Source organism: Taeniopygia guttata, chromosome 8 (genome assembly GCF_048771995.1).
Source record: "Taeniopygia guttata chromosome 8, bTaeGut7.mat, whole genome shotgun sequence".
In the NCBI taxonomy this organism is placed as follows: Eukaryota; Metazoa; Chordata; class Aves; order Passeriformes; family Estrildidae; genus Taeniopygia; species Taeniopygia guttata.
Genome location: NC_133033.1, coordinates 31,247,783 through 31,269,816, shown reverse-complemented (window position 1 = coordinate 31,269,816; position 22,034 = coordinate 31,247,783). Strand labels below are relative to the sequence as shown.

At 47.5% G+C, this 22,034-nt stretch overlaps 1 protein-coding gene across 17 annotated transcripts in view; it reads left to right on the top strand.

The window, feature by feature from the left end:
- Nucleotides 1-21,766, top strand: part of RASAL2 (RAS protein activator like 2) — a 161,972-nt gene extending 140,206 nt beyond the window's left edge. For 9 of the 17 annotated variants that reach the window (XM_030279569.4, XM_072932967.1, XM_030279573.4 and 6 more), the window contains 10 exons: nucleotides 1,222-1,366; nucleotides 2,252-2,488; nucleotides 3,117-3,318; nucleotides 5,617-5,816; nucleotides 7,059-7,911; nucleotides 11,235-11,369; nucleotides 12,427-12,629; nucleotides 13,033-13,120; nucleotides 14,981-15,011; nucleotides 16,897-21,766. In XM_030279569.4, the coding sequence (XP_030135429.4) occupies nucleotides 1,222-1,366; nucleotides 2,252-2,488; nucleotides 3,117-3,318; nucleotides 5,617-5,816; nucleotides 7,059-7,911; nucleotides 11,235-11,369; nucleotides 12,427-12,629; nucleotides 13,033-13,120; nucleotides 14,981-15,011; nucleotides 16,897-17,027 (2,225 nt within the window). In that variant the 3' untranslated portion in view covers nucleotides 17,028-21,766. The remainder of the gene's footprint in view (nucleotides 1-1,221; nucleotides 1,367-2,251; nucleotides 2,489-3,116; nucleotides 3,319-5,616; nucleotides 5,817-7,058; nucleotides 7,912-11,234; nucleotides 11,370-12,426; nucleotides 12,630-13,032; nucleotides 13,121-14,980; nucleotides 15,012-16,896) is intronic. The other 8 variants (XM_030279570.4, XM_030279565.4, XM_030279572.4 and 5 more) reach the window with 6 other exon arrangements.
- The last annotated feature ends 268 nt before the right edge of the window (nucleotides 21,767-22,034 follow it).

The following is a 22,034-nucleotide window of genomic DNA, read 5'->3' as shown; positions in this document are numbered from 1 at the left end:
AGGTTTTAAATGTCATTTTATTCAGCTGCCCTATTCTTTGAAAGGATTAACGACACTGTGGTTGGTGCTAGCAATGTAACACGTCTGTAAGGGAATCTTATATCTGAATCTTGTGGGCCACAAAGAGTAAGCTTCAAATATGTTTAAGGATAAAAAAATATTATCCAGTAAACAAGAGTTAAAACAGAATTGGCTCAAAAAAAGTGATGCCAACAGTTTTGCAAGTAAGAGATTCAGATGCCCTCAGCAAAAATTAAGAAAATGTGGTGCCTACTTTGCTTGCAACAGCACCAAGCTGAGATTTGGGAAGGGGCTGAGAGGTGTTTAAGGGGTTTTAGGAATGCAAAAGCTAAAAACAAGCCCTTTTTTTCCACAAATAAGCCTTGTGTTAGCTCAGAGCCAGTGAGATCATCTGAGGAGATGAACTTGAAAGACGTTGAATCATTAAACCAGTGAATAAAGGGTTTTTCCTAGTGAACACCCAACAGCTTAAAAATCACTTGGAATGCCTGCATATAGAGGAGGGAAACCACTGAGTAGTTCATTCCAGTCTGTCAGACAAAGCCAGCTTCATGTGGTTTGTATGTGAGCAGTTTCTGTTGTGATGCTGAAAGGGAAGGGTGACAGAAATGCCAAGGAGCTTGAAAGATGCAGGCCATAAAAGTGCTGTAAGGTGTTGATATAAGAGGTTGAGAAAATTAGCAGCATCTAGCTAGTGCTTGGGTATTACTCTTATTCAAGGACAAGGTGACGCTTTTTAAAATTAAAAAAAAAGAGGTATATTTAGAAATAATATAAATAAATATCATTGCCAGTGCATTTTCTGGGGAAATTATGAAGACAAATAGCACACAGCTTCATTCCTAGGACCGTGGATTATTTCACAGTTGATAACACAGTTTGAATACCAAATCAAATCCTCCTCTCCAGGCCATAAGGGAAGTGCCTGCAGGGTTGCTAAGCAGAGCCATCCTGTTTTTGCACCTGTGCTTGGGGACAGCAAGGGCATGGGAGGCTGAAGCATCAGAAGCCAGGCTGTGCTCTGTTGGGAAAGGGCTGGGAGGAGTCGTGTCCCCAACAGCTGGTGTCTGGAGGCTGAGCTGCAGACACCCAGAGCAGCACAGGCAGTTGCCAGGGAAAGACATAAGCAGGATTTGAAGGTGTGTCAAGTAAGCTTTTCCTGTAACTACCCTGGTTCCTCATCCTCTTCTCTTATTCCAGGGGAGTTTATCAAGGCTGTGTATGAGTCAGATGAAAACTGTGAAGCAGATCCCAGCAGGTGCTCACAGAGTGAATTAGCAGATCATCAGTGCAACCTGAAAATGTGTTGTGAGCTGGTCTTCTGCAAGATTATCAATTCTTACTGGTAAGGCATCTTCTTCCCTCCCTTTGTCCCCTGTTTGCTCAGGGGTGTCTGTTCCTCTGAGGGTGAGGGAGCAGCAGTGGGACAGGGAAGGAGCACAGCCCCTTCCATCTTCCCAGGCTTTGTCCCTTTTCCTCACTGCCTTCCTGTGAGGACTCCAGATCGCAGGTGGAACCTGTGCCCAGACTGAGGGGTCCCAACCCACAAACCACACCTCCCCAAATCCTCTGCCAGGGGAACACATACTGGGTGTGAGTGGATCAGGAGGGAATAAAGTCAGAAGATAATAGCTTAGCTTGGACTTGGCATAAAAAGCTGCAAGTTTTGATGTGTACAGAAGACTTTTAGATCCTTCAGATGTGTGGAATTGAACAGGAAGTCACAGGGAGGAAGCGCTGGCAGAGAGATTTCTATTAATCTCTGTTTCTGAGTAGCAGTGGAAGAAGAGAGGCCTTTCTGCTTGGCATGAAGCAAAGGCACAGTACTGAGAGCTTGACAAGCAAGGTAAAACTGTCAGATGTGGAGATGAGCTCAGTTTGCCTCGTTTGTTTTCAGTATTCTAACACCCTGTTAGCTCCAGGGTAGCAATGGATAAGTAGTTCCTAGCTTGCAAATCAGCATGTCTGGAAATGGCTTCACTTAACACACAGGAACAAGGGGTGCTTTAAAGACTACTTAAGTGCCACCAGATTAAATAGGGATCTATGAATAGAGGCTTAATGACATTACCTAGCCTGGAGAGAAAGAGAAAAAAAAGGGGAGGTAAAAAAAGAGCTGATGTTTTCTCACAGATAAGGATTTTGCGTGACTGATCACCAGTTCAACTTCTTGCATCTCATTGCCAGTGCAATTTTATTTCCTTTTTTTTTTTTTTTTGGTGCTTTTCAGCGTGTTCCCTCGTGAGCTGAAGGAAGTGTTTGCATCTTGGAAGCAGCAGTGCCTGAACAGGGGCAAGCAGGACATCAGTGAGCGCCTGATCAGTGCCTCTCTCTTCCTGCGCTTCCTGTGCCCTGCCATCATGTCCCCCAGCCTCTTCAACCTCATGCAGGAGTATCCTGACGACCAGACCTCTCGCACGCTCACCCTCATTGCTAAAGTCATCCAGAACCTCGCCAACTTTGCCAAGTAGGTGGTGCCAGGGAAACCCAACCCTGCGCCGTGCCCGATTCCTAGCTGTGCTCACAGGCAGTGAGTCTCTGGCAAACTGAAACCAGCTTTAGGAAAGGGGGAATCTTCTCACTTGAGACAGATAAATTCTGCTTACATGCAGACTGGAGCTGTGTTGAATTCTGTGGAGGGGACACAGCATAAAACCAAGAAGAGTCGTGCACTAGCATGTTAGTGTATGTGCTGTTTCAAAGGGAAAGAAGATCCTTGCTGTTTCAAGGATCATGATTTTCATGTTTTCTCCCCCCGGAATTCTCAGCTGAATGATACAAAGGGCATGGCACATCTCCTGCATGGGAGGAGAGAAAGAGTATCCGTGGGAGGGAGCAGGGAGAGATGTGATTTGTAATATAAACAGTGAGGTAGTAGTATTTAAGTAAGTACAACAAAGCTCTTAAATTGGCCATGTGTTTTTTTTCCTCCAAGATTTCAAAATCTTCAGGTTTTTAATGTTTTTTTTAAATTCCAAATCTTCAGAAAGGCAGGTCTAAAGTAAAGAATTTAAGTAATTGTCTGTAAGCACTTGTACTCTGTATGTTGTGTGGAGATTATTGATTGGGTTCCCCCCCACCTCCCTTTCCTGCAGGTTTGGTATTAAGGAAGAGTACATGGCCTTCATGAATGAATTTTTGGAACATGAGTGGGGAGGAATGCAGCGTTTTCTGAGGGAGCTCTCTAACCCAGATACCATCTCCAACATGCCTGGATACGACGGCTACATCGACCTGGGCAAAGAGCTCTCGGTGCTGCATTCCCTCCTGTGGGAGGTTGTGTCCCAGCTTGATAAGGTAAAGCTGTTTGGAGGCCTGGGACAGCGGATCCAGGGATGGTACCATAGCAACAGTAAACACTAGGGAATATCAAGGGAAGCCAGGAGCATTGGAAGGGAGTGTGTGATGGTGCTGTTTCACAACTGCTCCTTCCATGGTTTTGGATCAGGGCTGCAGCAGGGTGTGTGAGCTGGTTGGGCTGCTGCAGACACTTTGCAGAGCCTTTAGGAAGGTCAGGTGCTGAAGGCATTGCTTGGAAGTGGACCTGAAATCCCCAGGGCAGCCGGTCCTGTCTCGTAAGTGAGGCATTTGGACAGGAAAAGGCCACGTTGCTGTGCCCTTGTGGTGCTCAGGGAGGTGCTTTGCTGCACACCAGGCCCTCCCCTGCTTCTGATGGAGGAATGAGTTGGCCCTGTGGAGCTGTTCTCATCAGCAACCCGATCCAAAGCCTGCTGAGATGCTCTCATTTCCGTAGCCTTTGATTTTGGCAAGCAAGGAATGCCATGTAAGAAGCTGGATCTGCTCCGAGTGCCATCCTGTAGCAGAGCAAGATGCTTTCTGCTGTGTGCTGTGCTGAGCTCTTGTGCAGTGTCCACGTTCTGTTCTTCTGATCCCACCAGACACTGCCAACAATGAGCACTGCTTCCATTTAGCTATAGAAGGAGGAAGGGCAGAGCTTTGCTCTTCATTAGCTGTGTGGGTTTGCAGGAACCATAATCATTACAATCTTGGTAGCAAAGGTAGTTGATAAGGCCCAGAAAAGCTGAACTCTGAATCTTTTTTTTTTTTTTTTAAGTGCTTGGAACTGTTCCATACTTCAATTCTTAGAGGTGCATTATTTTGTCCATGTCCCATGTATATTATTCTTTCTTTTGAAACTGGAGAAGTAAGGTGAATAGCGATGCACTTAATTGTTATTGCATTAGGGTTTGCCAAAGTAGTTACTGGTTGTGTATCTATTTTTTCACTGTACATTATTTAAAAGAAAAAACAAAAATCTGAGCTTGTTGCATCAGAGTACATTGAAATGCCCTTGACTCAAAAAGGCAGTCTGTGTATTAATCTTAGTTTGATAATAAGTTATGATGTTGTTTTTCAATTTACCTCATACATATACACAGTGTAGATTCCAAATGTATGGATCTGCATGGCCCTTTCTGTAGGTTAGATGTATGGATCTATCCTAGCAGCCCTTGGGAGCTGGTACAGTGGTTTCCTGAAAAGAGAATTAAGGGGTAAAGTTACATGCATTATGGCTTTACTGTAGGGAATGACTGGGAAATAATGAGAGGAGCCACCTTGGAGATTTTAATAGCCACAGTGCTGTATGAAAGTGTCTGTAAAGAGACCTTTCTCTGGAGCCAAACTGTCTGAATACCTGCTTATGGGGAAAACAAGGGTATCTTTGAGAAGAACATTGGTTTTATAGCAGAATTTTAATTTTTTAATAAATCTGCAGCTCCTTCACCTTCTTCCTGCAGTCCCAGGAGCCTGGAGATGCCCTGTAGCTGATCTCCCAGCAGTGGCCCAAAGGGGTGAGAAGCCAGGGCCTGGGGGAGCAGCCTTCCTTGCTGAAGGCCAGCTGCTCTTACCCTCAGCCTGGCCAGCACTGAGCTAACCTGTAACTGGAGCCACACATTTCATCCCATGCTGATGGGGTGATATTGGGATGAGCATCACTGCTGCTCTCATGCAGTTATTTTTCATGTTTGGGTAGGGAAGAATGGCTTCATTAATTGTTGATAGCGGTGCGAAAGGAGACGGCATCCATGTAGGATACCAAAACTGAAAGGCTTATGAAACGAAAACCTTCCCTTTCCCCGTCACCTTCAACCCCTGCGATCCTCTCATGATCCCCCTCATCTGTTGGCATGCATTTCCTTTACCACATGACACCCTTTGCCTGGAAAGTTCCCCCCACCAGCTGAATCTGTAGCCTTTGAATGCCCTTCAATGAGCAGATGCCGTAGTTTTCACTTTGACCTCACCCACCCAGGACCCAGTGTGCTTTGCATGATAGTTTTGCATTGGAATGGCAGTAGTTTTGTTTTATTGAGCATGATTTTTATTTTTGGGGGTCAATCCTAATTTCTTTTCTATTTCCTTTTCTTTCCTCAATGTCTGCTGCACCCCGTTTCGTCTCCTTCATCCATCTCGTCGCCGTCGTTGCGCTGCTCCATAACACTGCATTGCGATCTTGGCACACCCACACACAACCACCCACCCTCCTTCCTTCCACTCCATCCCTCCGCCTCTGTGCATCGGTACCAAAAAAACCCAAACCTGGCGGATGTCGTGGTGCTTGTATCCAATTAGGGTGAAAATTCCTTCCTACAGGCAACCGTGGCAAAACTGGGACCTCTCCCTCGTATTCTTGCGGATATCACAAAATCCATGACCAGCCCTACACCCACTCAGCAGCAGCTGAAGCGTTTCACGGAGCACAGCTCCAGCCCAAGCGTCGCTGGAAGTCTCTCCTCAGGACTTCAGAAGATAACTGAGGACCCCAGCGATGGGTACGTCCCAGCCAGGGCTCGAGGGCAGCTGTGGGGGTGTTAAAGCTGTGAAGAGTTGGAACGAGATGATCTTCGAGGTCTCCTTCCAGCCCAAGCCATTCTGTGGTTCCAAGGGTTGGGGGCTTCACCACCTGAGCTGCTGCCCAGCCCTGCTGTGGAATGGGGAGCTCTGGCCTCTCTCACGGGGATTAGACCATCCCAGTAAGAGGTGCACAAGGTGACATTGAGCACGTGGAGCTTTGGACTTACCCAGGACTCAACCTCATCTCTGGGAGTCAGTGACTTGAGCTGATAAAAACAACAGTTCTGTGATTTATTGGCCGCCCCACTGCACAGTCAGCCATCGTGTTTCCTTCTGGCCATCAGGCTGCTAATGGAAAAACTGAGCTGTAGGTGAAACTTATTAGCTGTGGAAAGCAGAAATAGTCCCTCCTGTGTTTCATGCAGCATTTCTCACCCTGTAACAGCTGTTAATCTGGAGCTGTGACATGGCAGAGCTGCCAAAGGGCTCGGCTGCTGCAGGCCCAGAGCAGTACCTGTGCTGTCAGGTACAAGGGCCAGTTTGTCACATGCCCCCTGAGCTTAAATCCAGCTCTGAAGGAGCCTTCACTCAACTCCTGCTGAATTTTAAGACCTCCATAATACACAGACTCATAGAACCATTAAGGTTGGAAAAGCCCTCTAAGAGTATCAAGTCCAACCGTTAGCCCTGCACTGCCAAGGCCACCACTAAACCATGTCCTGGTGTGCCACATTTAAACACCTTCCAAGGATGGTGACTCTACCACTGCCTGGGCATCCTGAGCCAGTGCTGACAGTCCTTTGGGTGAAGAAATGTTTCCCGGTATCCAATTTAAACCATCCCTGCTGGCACAACTTGAGGCGATTTCCTTTTTTACCCGTCTCTCGTTACATAATGACCAAGGATTAAATGGCATCTGAAATGTTGCTAGAGACAGAAGTGACTAAGGGAGGGGGAGGATTTAGTGGGAATGGATTACATTTCACGTGTGGAAAAAAATAAAGATGAAGGACTTCTTGAATCAAACACAATTCTCCAAGATAAGTGGTAATTAAGGAAGAGTGTGTTCTGACTTGCACACAAAGAGCTCATAAAAGGAAGTCTGGCTCCTTGAAGCTTTCAGTGGGGGGAGGTTAATTGAGGTAGAAAGACTTCTCTGGGACAGATCTCTCAGGGTCTTGGCTGCTCAAAAATTAACCAAATTCCTTTCCACTCCACAGTGACATAAACAAGATGAAGTCTCCAACCCAGGAAAATGGAGATGGACATTTTAGGGGCAAGACCTTACTGCTGGTTCAGCAGGCATCCACCCAGAGCATGACTTGCTCAGATAAGGATGAGAAGGTAAGTGTCTTGCCCAACGGACGTAGCATCTCTCTGATGGACCTGCAGGATCCTCACACAGCTCACGGTGACACCGCTTCCATGATGCACGACGTGCCTTTGCGCCTGGCGGGCAGCCAGCTCTCCGTCACCCAGGTGGCCAACATCAAACAGCTGTGGGACGCCCAGAGCACCCCCCAGAGCGCTCCCCAGGTCCGGAGGCCGCTGCACCCGGCGTGGAACCAGCAGGGCAGCCTCCGGCCTCTCTCCTTCCAAAACCCGGTTTACCAGCTCAATAACCCGAGCGTCCCCACGGCCAAGGCCTCTGTGGACTCCAGCCCGGAGAACCTGAGCACCGCCAGCTCCCGCAGCCGCAGCAACAGCGAGGACTTCAAGCCCAGCGGGCGCAGCAACAGCAGCCTGGAGGACTCTGCCAAGCGCAGCTCGCAGAGCGAGGACTCGGCGCGGCGCCCCGACAAGCACGTGCCGGTGGTGCTGCCGCGGCAGAACAGCAGCAGCCAGGCGCAGATCCGCAAGATGGACCAAGCCGTGCTGGGCACCAGGGCCAAGACGCTGCACACGCTGACGCACAGCCCCTCCCTGCGCAGCACGGGCAGCGTGTCCGGAGCCTCGGGGGCCCTGGGCACCGAGCCCGTCCAGAACGGCAGCCGCTCCCGGCACCAGTCCTCGTCCTCCAGGGAGAGCCCCGTCCCCAAGGTGCGGGCCATTCAGCGGCAGCAAACGCAGCAGGTAAGGAAGTCCTGCCTCCAGGCCTCTGCTGTGGTGTTCAGCCTATTGCTCCTTGGCTTCCAAAGCTTTCTTGACCTTGAATCTGAAAATCTAAGCTGAATCCAGAGTAGCAGCATTTACGCCAGTGGCCAGTAGCAAGTGTAAGGAATAGTCATAGTTGTCACCCTCACAAGCTTGGCAAGCCACCTTATCTGTGCCACTGGGAGGCTTTTGTATTAAATCTGAAGGAAAAAAAAGAACTGTTTTCCATTTACTAAGGTAGCAGAAAACCTGCTGAAAGAAACAGAACTGGAAAATTTCCCTGAATACAAAGAGAAAAAAAAACAACCAGAAGCAGCTTTGTAGTGGTAGTTCAGATCACCACATGAGACTGTGTTTGCCCTGTGGTGCTAATTTAAAAGCAGAGCTACCTCGAAACAGGGAAATGAACAAAGATAAAACATCACAGGATAACTGCTGCCAAAATAACAAATAAGCACAGTTGTCTAAAGTGTGGAGAAATCCATATTTCACCATGATGAAGCAATCTCTTGCTGTTCCTCAGAAAAGTGCTGCTTTTTCATTAATCATCCCAAACTATGAATAATGCAAATTTTTTGTGGCAAGGAATGCTTATATCTACCAACTTTTAATGCACATTATCAGTTGCTCCTAGGCAACTATAAATCAAGGTTTTCCTGTCAAAAAGCCAACATTCCTTCCATCTTTTGTTTTAAAAAATAATAACAATCCTGTTGTGATTTGCTGTGTATGAAAATGTTTTCCTAAATTAGTTTAATTTTACAGAGGAAGTGAATATTTCAATGCTACAGCGAAGGGAGAAAACATGATCTGCAGGTCAGAGCTCTTGCAGGGGGAAGGCTTTGGGCTGTGAGGTGAAGCTGGCAGAACAACCTCTGCTGTGCCCAAGGTTTTTTTGGTGTTCCCTGACAGTGGAGCTTTCTTGGCAAACTCCTGAATGTTACAGGAAAACCTGGGTGATGCCTGGGAAGTCAGGAGCAATCAGGGCTTCAGAACTTCGTTGATACCTCAAGTTCATTGAAGTATGAGACAGAAACACTGAATCACAAGCCAAAGCTTAGTGTGCCAAGTTAGTGATACCCAAAGAAGTAATTGTTTGTTGTTTGAAGTGTGGGGCATAGGGGCATGGCTAGGTGAAGGGTTTTCTGTGGAATACAAACAGAACCTTGTGTGGTTCTGGTAGCACATTTTAGGCCAGTAACAATGATAAATGTGAAGGGGATGTGCATCCACTTGTTTTCCCACTATACTTGCTATACTAACTGTTTCCACTGGATTCGTTAGAGTACTTGCTCCTGCTTTATTCAGAGAAATCAATTTGTTCTCTCCTTCCCCACACCCGTGAACAGCATCTTGAATGGTGCCAAATCGAGTGGCCAACATTTTTTTCAAGGCAAATTCCATTGCGTCCTTTTAATTGCAAATCTTGTTGTGGAATTCTGTTCTCGTTTAAAAAAGAGAAAGAGAAAAGAGAAGTTGGGCATGTTCTTTCTAGGCATGTTTTGTGGGCGTTATAATTATTAGACTCTGTTCTCCACAAGTCCCATTTGTTTCTGAATATAGAGCTGGGCCCTTTGTTTGCTGGGAGAGGTCACTTTTTGCCTTCCATTTCCATTTAGGAGGTAGGTGGGAACAGAAATGTCAGTGTGTTCCTCTGGAAGAGAGGCAAAGAGGGGAATTAATACATAATCCTAGCAGACTAATTCTTTTTTTTTGCCCTTTATTAGAGAATAACTTGTAACCCATTAGCATGTGTGACTTGCCATCCGCTTGGTCTTTGACGGGTTCCACAATTTGTCTGCTGGAAATATTCTGTCCTACACTTGGAAGCTTGTTTGGCCAGGTTTGCTGCTGCTCAGCAGTCTGGTGCAGGGCAGGGGCTGTACTTTATAGTCACCTTTCTGCTCTTTGAGTCCCCTGTAGCTCCAGTGGCTGGTGACAGTGTTCATCCGTCCTGTTCCTGATTTCTCCAGCCATTCACAGCCACGCATGGTCCATGGACGCCCTTGCTCTGGCTGCCTTACAACAAATGCCATCAAAAAAAACTGAATTAATGAGCTTTGCCAGGCTGCCACACTACACCTAAGGGGCTGTTAGCCTTCTTATTGTGAAGACTTCCTTCTAGGCAAAAGGCCTTTGCCTAAATCCAAGAATTTTTGTCTAATTCCTATGCCTTTTCTTTGCGTTTACGTTTCCGCTGAGGCTTCTTCCCTTGCTGGAAGTGCCCATGGCTGCTCAGGACAGCTGAGCTGTGGGAGCAGAGCCAGCACCAGCCCTGTCCTCCTGAGCAGGAGAAACACAGCAGGAGGGTGACATGATCCCTGACTCCTAAAGAAGCTCTTTTCCCCCCATGGAGAGCTCCTGGCTGAGACTGGGGCTTCAGAAGCTCCAGCCAGGGAGCACAGTGCACTTGGGTGCACCACTGGGCTAGGCAGGGAGCTGAAGAGCTGCCTGGGCACAAAAAGAAGCTGCAGCTGGGGAGAAGTTGATCTTTTGCATTTCTCAAAAACATAAGACAATGTTGCTCTTTCAGGAGTAATTATGCTAATTCCTGCGCTTATAAACTTGTCTTTGTCCATGAAAATTGCTTGGAATTTATAGCAAGCCATGTTTCCCCAGCCAGGCAGAGAGTTTCTTGTCTTTTTTCTTGGCTCCCTTTTTGGATTCCCTTGAAGAGGAGAGAGAGAGCCTCTAAAGAGGTTGGACATTTCTCCCAGTCAGCTCAGCTGGCCCTGGCCCTGGACCATCCAAACCTGGCAGGCACTGCTGTGATCATGTCCCACCTCCCTGCCACATCAAGTCCTGCCACGCTGTCCCAGATCCAGGCTGTGCAGTCCCAGGCTCCACTGCAGTCTGTCCCAGCCTGGCTGAGGAAGCTGCTCCCAAGTTCAGCTCCTCTGCACTCCAGGGAAACCAACCTGTCTCTTCTGAGCTCGCTGCGAGCAGAGCTTTGTCACTGTGTGTTCTCTGTGCAAGAGGTGGCAGGGTGAGAAAGCCTTGCTGACAGTGTGGCAAAGGGAATAGGTGGATGTGTACAGGATTGGGAAGCAATATTTTCAGAGACAAGCTCACCTGGGGAGGAAAAAAAATTTCTGAAGTGGATTGGTTTTAGAGGGATTCAGGTAGGTGCTGTAGGTCCAAAGTCAAGGCAGGTTGGAGTATGCCTGCAGGAGACCTTCTGGGGATCCTTTGAGGCTGCCAGATCCATGGGTATCTTTCCCCTCCAGTTGAGCTGGATGTCAGAGTTGGTTTGTGTGCAGTTCCTCTGGTGGGATGCTCACACCCAGGTGTCTCTGCCCCAGGTGCAGTCACCAGTGGACTCTGCCACGCTGTCCCCAGTGGAGAGGACGGCGGCGTGGGTGTTCAACAATGGCCAGTACGAGGACACCAAGAAGGACATGGCTCAGAACCTGGACGAAGTCAAGCATGCTGAGAAGGTAGATTTGATTCTGAGTACTGTGCACCCCACAGCGAGTTCAGAGGGACTTTCAGGCCCTGCTGTCACAGCATCACACATTCTCACACAGGTTATATTGGTTACAGTGATCACTAACTCTGTAAATAAAGTAAATCAGGATTTACTTTATTTTACTATATTTATTTACTTTATGCACTGAGCATAGCTTAGGACATGCACAGGGACTATGCAGGGGCTACAGCTCAGCTTTCATCAGTAGCAGCAGTCAGATTTTTGTCTCGGGCTTCTCCTGAGGCAAACGCTGGTCAGCCAGGTACTGCAAAGTTTCTGAGCTGCACAGAAATCTGCATGATCGGTTTTTGAAAGTGTAAGTTTTTTTAGGAGTAGATCCCATTTTTCCGAATACAGTTATACAGCCATGTGTTGCTGTGGGGATGGAGTTGTTGTGTAAGAGGTCTGGTATTTTGAGAACGCAGGGAGTGAGCAGAACATTTAGTGGACAAAGAAACAGAAACATAGCATTGTTAGGAAAGGTGAATGAACCCAAAACAAAGGAATATATTGAGATTCATGGCACTATTGCAGAAAGGATTGCCCAGAGAGACAAGAAGAACAAAAGCTCAGCCAAGTAGCCTGACAGGCTCTAGTTTGCAGTGACTGGTTTGCTCTGACCCACGCCGATTGATTAGGTCCTGAAGAGTGAGCTTCGTGTCCTACACAGGTTTGGGTTTGTAAGTTTGGGACCCCAGGCCATTTCTGCAGTTGAGCACTGTTAGCAGCATCTACCTGAGAACTGTTGGAGTCTGGAGTAAGGCAGGATGTGACCAGTCAAGGATGAGGAGCCATGTCAGAGCCCTCCTACTGCTGGAATTGTACTGCAGAGTGATACCCACAGCATGGGAGCAGCTGGATGCTCCTTCTCTACGGTCGCCCCTGCTTCTCACTTCCTTTACTTCAATCACCTTATTTTTCATTAAAAAAAAAAAAAGCAACACTCCCCTAAAGAGCAGCAGAGCATTATAGGGATCTGATTTCCTCCTTTTTTTCCTTTGCACCTGGCAACCTGGCACCCCCAGTACGAGCAGGAGATCGCCAAGCTGAAGGAGCGCCTGCGCGTGTCCAGCCGCCGGCTGGAGGAGTACGAGCGGCGGCTCCTGGTGCAGGAGCAGCAGATGCAGAAGCTGCTCACAGACTACAAATCTCGACTGGAAGACAGTGAGGACAGGCTGCGCAGGCAGCAGGAGGAGAAGGACAGCCAGATGAAAAGTATCATCAGCAGGTGAGGCTTTGGAAAGCTCGGGACTGGGTTTTCCCCTGTGCCACTCTATGCTTGGAGCTGAAGAAATGGGGATGCAGGTGTGGAAACTTGCCTGAGATTGTCAAGAAGGTAAAAGAAAATATTTAGGAATTTTCAACTTAGGTCTCTGAGTCTAGGTCTCTATTTTTGTTGTTGTTTGGAATCTGTACATGAAATCAGTTTTTCAGAGCAGTGCCAGTTTTGGCAGTGTCCATTCTGAAAATAACAAGGTAGTGTCAGATGGAGAGATAAGCTTTCCTGAGAGCAGCAGAATTCTTCTCTTGGAGAGCCAGGAGAAGCAGAGAAATCAAACCAACAGGCCAGAGTACCTGAAACACTTGGGAATATTAACCTGTCCTAATTTGTCCCTCTCTTTGCCCATCAGACTCATGGCTGTTGAAGAGGAACTGAAGAAGGATCACGCTGAGATGCAAGCAGTTATTGATGCGAAGCAGAAAATCATTGATGCACAGGTAGGTGAAGAGCTCAGGATCTCCCAGAACCTGTGTGTAGAACCTGTTATTGGCCCCTCTCTCCTGCCCCAGCACTGTTCTCTATCTTCCAAGCTGTATCAGCCTCCAGCATGACACGTGTCACTTATTGCCTCTGAGAGACAACTGGGCTTTGAGGCAGCCTGGCAACAAATCCCAAGACTGATCACATCTTCAAAACCTTTGCTGCTTTGTGAGATCCCAAGGGAGTAAAGGAATAGCAGTGCATTGTGTAGATGTTGTTCCAAGTGTGGACCTGGGACCTCTGGGAAAGCTGTGCCCCACCCCAGCATAGTTTAGCTGCCATGTGCATGCATCTCAGCTGTGCCAGCAATAGCATGGCTTCGGACAGTGGAGTCCAGGAAAGAGAATGCTGCAATGGAGCATTGTCCTGGGAATGTCACGTGTGGCATTTCACCCCACTGGCCATCCTGGCAGTCCTGGGGAAATGTCCATTTCCCACAAACCTGCAGCTCCCACCTCGGTCACCCTGGGCAGCTGTGGGGAGGGGAACCCAGTGGGAATTGCATGTGGGTGTATCCTGTGGGGTCATTCCAGCTTTTCCTCTGTGTCTGTGCTGATCCCACAACAGAACCCGGGACTGGTTTGTATCTGCCTGCAGTGTTATGTTTGTGGTATTTGCATTTGGAGGGTCTCTTTCCTGCTTCTGGGCTTTTCAGTACTTCCATATGGAAACTGTCTTTAATAATTTTTTCATGAATAACCTAAGTTATTCCCTGCACAAAGAGTGGTGGTGGGAGTCTCAGCTGAACATGGTTAAACATGGCACTGAGGTATTAGAAATATTTTAACTCCTGTGGAACCGCAGGGAAAATGTAAAGCAGCAAAGAGCTGTGTTTTTTGGAGATAGGCACAGTCAGGGCATCCTGCTGTTACAAGCATGGAATGGCAGCTCATCCAGGCAGCAGCCTGGATTCTGAAATGGATGGATGCATTTTTCATCTGCCTCAAGAAGGTGGAAGGGCACTGGGCAAACATGCAAAGTGATTTTTGGAGGTGAGAGATTGTGACTGAGTAAGAAACTTGCCTGTTACCTGTGTGTGCCAGGAGGCTCTCAGCCTTGGTGTTGGTTATGGGCTAGCAAGGTGGAGCATGGACCACTGTCACCAGCTGGCAGAGGGGACCACTGCTGACCTGTGAGACCTTCAAACCCTCAGGGCAGGAAGGGTGTAGTCCTTGGTCACACTTCATCAGGTGATGCAGCGTTTATCGCCTGTGGTGGAAACCAGTGAAAAAACAGGAGCAAAACAGCATTAATGATTTCACTTTTTCCTAGTCAGGAAAGGTCACTGGCAAACCTCACCTGCTTCACTGTCAGGCAGTGCATGGGGGAAGTGCAGCTGTCACTGCCCTTCCTCAAGTACCTGAGCAGAGCAGGAAACTGGTGAAAGATTCAGAAGAGACTCACCAGGGGAGCCTAGATGTCTGCTGGCTTCTGTAGCAATCCCTTGAAGTCATGCTTGGAAGATTTTATTTAGTGTGATTCCTTCAGTACCTAGAAAAGGAAAGGTGTTTTTTTTATGTGAGATTCATCGAGTGGGGCTGAAACCCGACTCGTCGTGCCCGGCTGAAGAGTTAAAGGCTGCCAGGAGCAGCAGTGACCTGGGATCCTGTTCTTAGGGACACCAGCCTGGGATGGTTTGAGGGATGCAGTGCAGCTCCCAGCACTGCCCCCATGCCCACAGACACGAGCTGTTCCCCTGGCTCTGGTGCCTGAGCAGGGATAGGTCTGGCCAGACTCTCTCCTCGGAGCGGCGCAGCTGCAAAGAGAACTGGCCCAGTTGCTATTGCAAGTGACATCTCCGCTGTGTTAAATTACAGGTCATAAATGGGGATGAGATAATTCCAACAGGCAAGTAAACCCAATCAGTTCTCTAGCTGAGCAGTACCCAGTCCTGGCCCAGCACACTGACCTCCTACCCATTCCAGCTCCTCCTGTTCCTTGTGCCCTGAGTGTGTTAGAGACGTGCCTGGGAGATCCAATTTTCCTTTCAGTGAGAAGATGCCTCTACTCACCAACCTTGTGAGATTGATTTTCCAAGTGTGGGTTTCCAGCTGTTCTGCAGACTGGCTCAGTGAGTGCTCAGCAGTGTCTGGAAACACCCAGCCCTTCATTTTCAACTCTTTGGAAAGATTTTTGTTTAGAAATTTTTCAGTAAAAGTTGCAGAAGGAAAATTTTCATTTTAAATTGTGTGTTCCAGGTGAAATAATGTCAGAGGAGTAGGAGCTTTGCCTGGCTGAGGGGCACATTCTTCTGAGGCAGTTGTGTTCTGCAGGGTTCATTTCAGCATGGGAGAAAAGGCTTGTAACTCCTCGGCTCAGTGTTCTCTCTGCTCCCATCAGCTGGACTGGGATGAGGGCTAAGGCAGGCCTTGTGCCTTCTCCTCCTCTGTTGGCTTTACACACAGCTCGGCATCTTCAGGGCTGTAACAGAATCAGGAGTTTAATTCTGCATTGTTTTTGCACCTGAGCACTCACCCCTGTGGGGGAGCTTGCTGAGAAAAGCAGACACTGCTGATTAGTGCTGTGGCACGCACTGATGTGCTGGGATCTGAATCCCAAGGGGCTCTGGTAGCACATGAGTCTCCTGAGCAGTGTCTGAAGTGTTCCTTAATCTTTATGCCTCCCATGCATCATTTTTCCCTCTATTTTGTTTCTCAATGGGCTGGACTGGGAAGAGTTCCCATGTGCAACTTGTTTTGGTTGAGCAAATTAGACATTTTCCCTTCTCAAAGAACAAAAGCCAATCAGCTGGTGGCATGGAGAGCACAGTTACCTTCCTGCTTTCTCTAGCACTGCCTTCTGCAGCTGCATTATTATTAGTTTTTTGGGGGAAAGATGGAAATTGTCATTCCTGATTATGCCAACAACTCCTTGGCTTGTCCGTCCAGTGCTGTATCCCACTGCAGATATCCCACTGTTAGCAGGCTGGGTCTGGTGATGGGTCATGTCAATTTAACAGCACACATCCCTGAGCTGTCTGCTCCGAGAGAGGCTGGCACGTTCTGTGCAAGGACAATCAACCAGGCATTCGTGGAGCCCAGGAGCCCCCCGAGCTGGAATGGGTCTAGGAGCAGCGTGTTCCGTGTTGTTCTTTGTGTTCTGTCGATGGCATCTTCCCTCCACCCACAGTGCCCTCTCCTCCTCACCTCCAGTAACCCTCAGCGTTAGCTTTGGCTGCTGCTTCTCTGTGTTGCTGTTGCACCGTCACCGCAGGCTGCCATTTTCTGCTTTTTTATTATTTTTATTTATTTATTTACTTATTTATTTCAAGCATCCCATGAGTTTACTCTGAGCACACTCCATCCAAAGCACAGAGACGATGGTCGGCAGATACCACTTGCACTTTTCTCTGCCAGATGAAACCCCCCCACCACTTTTATTTTCTGCTGCCTGTTTCTGTTTTTCTAACGTACTTCTAAAATGTAATATGGAAATTGGCTACCATTGTTATTAACACCGACCCCCTCCCACTCCCCTGTGGCAAAACCCTGCCTGGCTGGGTGGAGCCTCCATACCCGGATCGATTCCCTGCTGTAACTCGGATTCGTCGCACCAAAAGCCCCGGAGGGCCGGAGCGGCCGCAGAGGAGCCCGTGGCACCCCGAAAACAGAAAGAGGCAGACAGCCCATCTCACCAGGGACCGCTGGCCCAGCTGCCTCTGCCCAGAGCCAGGCCGCTCCCAGCGAGGGCGCCGGGCGTGCGGCAGCTCTGACGCTGTGGGGTGTCTTTGCAGGAGAAGCGGATCGTGTTCCTGGACTCGGCCAACACGCGCCTGATGAGTGCCCTGACGCAGGTAAAGGAGCGCTACACCATGCACGTCCGGAATGGCAACCCTCCCAAGCTTTCCATCACGGAGAATGGTGAATTTAAGAACAGCAGTTTCTAATTCTGCAGGTGCTGCCAACCACCTCCGTGGAAGAGCAAGACGGAGCAGAGCCAAGACCCCTCACCGTCACTGATTGTTGCACATAGTTCTTCTGTAAAAGGAAAGTTGTATTGTTTGAAGATTGTATTGTTTGAAGATTGTTCTAAAGTTGTTTTAGAATTGTATTTTAAAATTGTACTTTAAATTGTTTCAAGATAGTATTGTACATTCAATAAAATTGAAACAGCAACTCTGAAGGGTGGGCTTTAATTCCCCACTCAGGGCCAGGAGAAATAGGCTCCCCAGAATAAGTCCTTGTGGATCACTGTGTAAATAGAGGGAGCTCTTGGGTTGTGTACAGAAAATGCCAATGTAATATACCAAAAGGAAGTGAATACTGTAGATTTTTTAATTATTGCTATTTTTTATTATTATTATTATTATTATGTTGTTGTCATTGTTGTTGTTGTTGTTGTTGTTTTTCTCTTGTTGAAAGCACTGCAGTCCTGGGAGGAGGAAGAGGGGAGTGTGTGTGCGTGTGTGTGGTGGGTGAGAGAGGTGAGCAGCGGGTGAGCTGAGGCAGCAACTGGCTGATAAAAGGACATGAATGGAGTGAAATGAATTCCATAGGAAAACTCACCAGCTGGGTTTATTCCCCTCTTCCCCAGCTGGTCTTTAGCTGAATGCAAACTTGATAGCAAACGTTTTAGCAAGAGAACTGGCTCTTGCTGTGTCCCGTACCTACTTCAAATAGGACTTTGTCATAAAACAGCTTTTCTGAAGAAGGTACAAATTGGGAGCAGCAAGCTGGATTCCTGGAATTTGCACAGTCAGGCTTCCTGTCAGACAGAGGGAATCTGCAGGATTTTGTGGTAGGATTCTTTCTTTTTTACCCCAGTTCTGATGCAGTTTTATATTTTCTGTTTGGAGGATTTACAGACCTGTAAATACTTTTTTAATGATTTCTAGCCAATCCCCACTGTACACCCCCTGCAGAGGCACCCTGAATTCCTTCTCTGCTCTCCATCAGGAACAGACAGGTTAATCCTCTTGGGAAAGGGCTAACCAAAGGGTGCCCATGCCCAGCACAGGAAATTCCATATGCAAAAGTCCCTTTTTCTAGAGGATTTCTGTATTTTAATGCTTGCTTATTTTCACTATTTCAGCCACTTGCTTAACCAGCGTAGTTCCAATGAAAGGTGCTTTCTGCACCTTTGTTGAAAGATCTTCCATTTCTGCTGAAATTTTCCTTTCTCCAGATAATTTAAAGGGATTTTTTTTTTAAAGTTTTATACACTGCCATTCTTTTCAGGAGTTTTGACTAAGCTTTTGTCTCCAATTCCTTTCAGTTGTGTTTCATAGAAGCATGATTCCAGACTCTGTGTGAATGGGATATCACTCCTAAGTGACCTTCTCCTGGGAGATAGTGACATTCACAACCTGTAACAGATGAACAGTAAATGGCTTGGTATTGTCAATTCTCATGATTTCATCAAGTGCCACAATATTTAATCCGAGAGTTTTTTTGGTTTTCTTTTAATCCCAGATTCTGGAGTCAAGTGTGAATTTTTACTTCCAGCTTTTGCTGTGCATTTTTTGAGCCCTCAGACTCTTCAAGTAAATTAAATTATTGCAGCATTGATTGAAATTGTTAATTACAGAAACATGCTGATAACAGCGAGTGTGATTAACTATTCACACATGCTGTGGAAATTGGGGAAGTTTACTTCAGTTTGAGACAAAACCTTGAAAAAGGGTGTGGGATTGTCTCATGAGAAATGCAAGTGTGTCTAAGCCAGTTCCCTGCACATGAATTATTGGCAATACCAAGACCCAGACCTGGTGTCTGTTGCCAGGTTTGCCTGGTTTTTGGAAATGAATTCCTCCCAGCCCTGTGGCTGATGCAGGAGGTGGCAGAGCAGTGTGTGTGCTCTGGTGTGACAATGCTCAAGCTGCCATCACTACCCACGTGTGTTCTGTGCATTGGTGCAGAGACCCCTGTGCTGTAGCACGTGTGTGCATCAATCCTAGCCAGGCCTTCTGGAGCACTGCTGCGAGCTGGGATTTGGGATTAATGCTCGGCTCTTTGGGATCAGAGCTGCTCCGGCTGCTCGGCCAGGACTCGGTGCCACCGGCACTGACACACCTGGGGTTGTGCTCTGCATTGGCTCAGCAGTGGTTACTTTTCCATACTTTCCAAACTGTCTTCCAGCTCTAGATCCTTGCTGACCTCTGATATTTTATTCCTCAAACTGTGCCTTTAAGTTTCTCCTTTCTCCCTTCAGGCATTGCAGCCGTAGCAACTTCTCCAGTTTGTGTTGAGCTGTCATGTGAGGGCCTCTTTTACACAAACACTTTGTGTGGGCTTTCTTTGGGATCTGCATGTCCTGTAGCCATGTACTGTAATTGCACAGCTGTAGCATGGGGGAACATGTTCCCATCCCTTTTGGGTTGGGCATGTGAACTGCTCCCTTGTGGCACCATGCAGGTGATGTGGGTGTGCTGTGAGCAAGGTGTGAGTGAGTTCCTGTGGGGCTGCACTGACAGAACAAGGCAGAAGCAGATGTATTCTAGGAGAGTTATTCCACCATCACTTTGGGAAACCTTTCCCTAGAGCTCCCCAGTGCTCTGGTAATGTCAGAGGTTGCTGGCTGACCTGTGTGGTTTGATGCTGAGGGCTAAGGTGTCCACTTTGGTTTCTGCAATAGGGGCAGCATTTCAGCCTGCACTTTTAGAGGGGAAATAATCCCTGCCCCAGTATTGGTGAGGTCTTTGGTAGTGCATCATTCTAATACTGTACCTTCTCCTGTGTGTTTCTCAAGCTTGAAGAATGCTTGTAGGAAAAAGCAGCAGCTCTCTCAAAGCCTGACCCCTCTCTCTGGTCTCACAGCTCGTTGCTAGGCTGGTTGTTTCTCTGCTTTTCCAGTTTCTCCCCTTAGGTGCCAGGTGTGCTCCTTCAGCTCTGCCACTGAGGGGTCGCTGCCTGCAGACCCTGGAGGGGTGAAGGTTGCAGAGTCAGTGCTGCAAGATTGGAATTGATCTGCTGCAGCACCAAACACTGCTCCTGAGTCCTGCAGGCAGCTGTCTCTCCTAGTTTGTTACCAAGCAGCCTTCCAGAAAACTTTCAGCTGCCTCAAGCTGACAATATGTGAAAATGCCAGTTTCTATTTTGTCCAGACTGATAAAATCCAAGTGGCACTAAACCACATGTCTGTTCAGGAGCAGGAGCCCTGCCTGGGCTGGATCATGTTTGGGTTTAGACTCATGGCCAGTGGGCTCTGAGGGAGTGAATGGTGCAACGTGGGATGGGGAGCTGGCTTTGGGTTACACTCTGAGCAAAGGCTGATGGCTGTGGCTAATGCTGTGCGAGGAGCTGCTGCTCTCACTGGGGAACAGATGAAGTAGTGCAGGAAATACTGGATAGCCTGGAGGAGGAATACTCATGTTCCTCAGACTGAACAGGAAAGTGCTGGCCACATTGGTAGTGTCCTAGGAGGGTTCTGTCCAAACCTCAAAGCCACCTGAGGTTCTTGAGTGCTCAGAAAAAGCTTGAGGCCAGCACAGCAGGACAGGAGATGGAGCAGCCTCTTGTGTGTGACCTCTTGGCAGGTTGTGTGTGGTGTCTGCAGTGTGAGGTGGGCAGGGTGACAAGGGACAGGCTCTGAGAGGACAGAGGGAGCATGGCATAGGCAGCAACTTGTAAATCCCTGTTCTTTAAAACTAGGAATTCGGGCCTTTTTTTGTTGTTTTTAGGTGAAATAGATTTCACATCTAGGAATTACCAGCTGTTACTTCCCCGGTGTATCTGAAATGGGCAGCTTTTTACAAAAGCACAGATCCATACAGCTACACATTTTGTCACATTCCTCTCCAGTGGCATAATTCAGGCAGGGAATCTACAGGAGCATGGAAAGGGATGCGTGTATTTTCTAGTCAGAGAATATGAGGTGTATCCACTAATAAATTCTTTATCCATTTAATAAATAATCAAAGAAATGGGGTTTATTTTGCATTCATGTAACTGGTTTGGTTTGGCTGTGAGTTTTTTCCCCCATGATATATTCATTTCATGTTTTGATGCTTGTGTAATGATGCTTTTAACTTGGAAGTCCCTGAATTTTACAGCCACATCCATGGAATGTGTCAGCAATACTTACTTGTGTGGATGAATTCTGCTTGTGTTCTGCAAAAAATGTCTGTGTTGTTCCTGGAGAACAATTCCTGTCCCAGTTGAACCATGATGTGCATTTCCATCGGTGATGGGCATGGTCTGCCAGAGGAAAAAGGGTAAAATTTAGGGTGATGTTTTTAAGTGTTTCCTTCTCCACAGTAAGTTAGCCCCCAGGAGAGTGAGCATGTCCTTACAGAGCATGCCTGCCAGGAATCCTACCTGCAAAAATAGATTTTCTGTCTCAAGGGCCTTAAATAAGAGTGTTACTACACAGAACTATTCTACAGTGATAGCTCTAAATAATTTATTTTTTATTTCAACAAAGTACACCTTTAAAAAGGAATAAACTTGTTTTTCAAGCCGTATTTTTATGCTTGTAGCACTGGACTGTTTGGTCTCTGAGATCCATTTCTGCATTTCATTGCCTGGGTTTGTTCTAAAGAAGATTTATTTTTGTTCTGTGAATAATTTTTGAAGGTTCTTGTATATGTACAGATATAGATACATTTGAGGACTTTTATTGATATTCCTACAAAGAATACAAATAAACTTTAACTTTAAACAGTTTGGACTCTGTAAACTTAGGCTGATTTAAAGTCCCCCTCTTTTCTGTGCTCGGGTTGTGTTCGTGTAAATGCAGAGGGTGGAGGGGAAGGAATTCCCACTGTGACAAAATGTCTGGGACAGAGCAGCTCCCGCCTGGAGCAGCCTGAGCAAACCAAGGGCTCCGGGGAGGGGAACAGGATCAGTTCTGCGTCCTGAGGCTGGGAAATACCTGGCATTGTGGCGTGAGAGAGCGACGAGCTGTGGAGGCACGGAGAACTGCTCTCTGCTT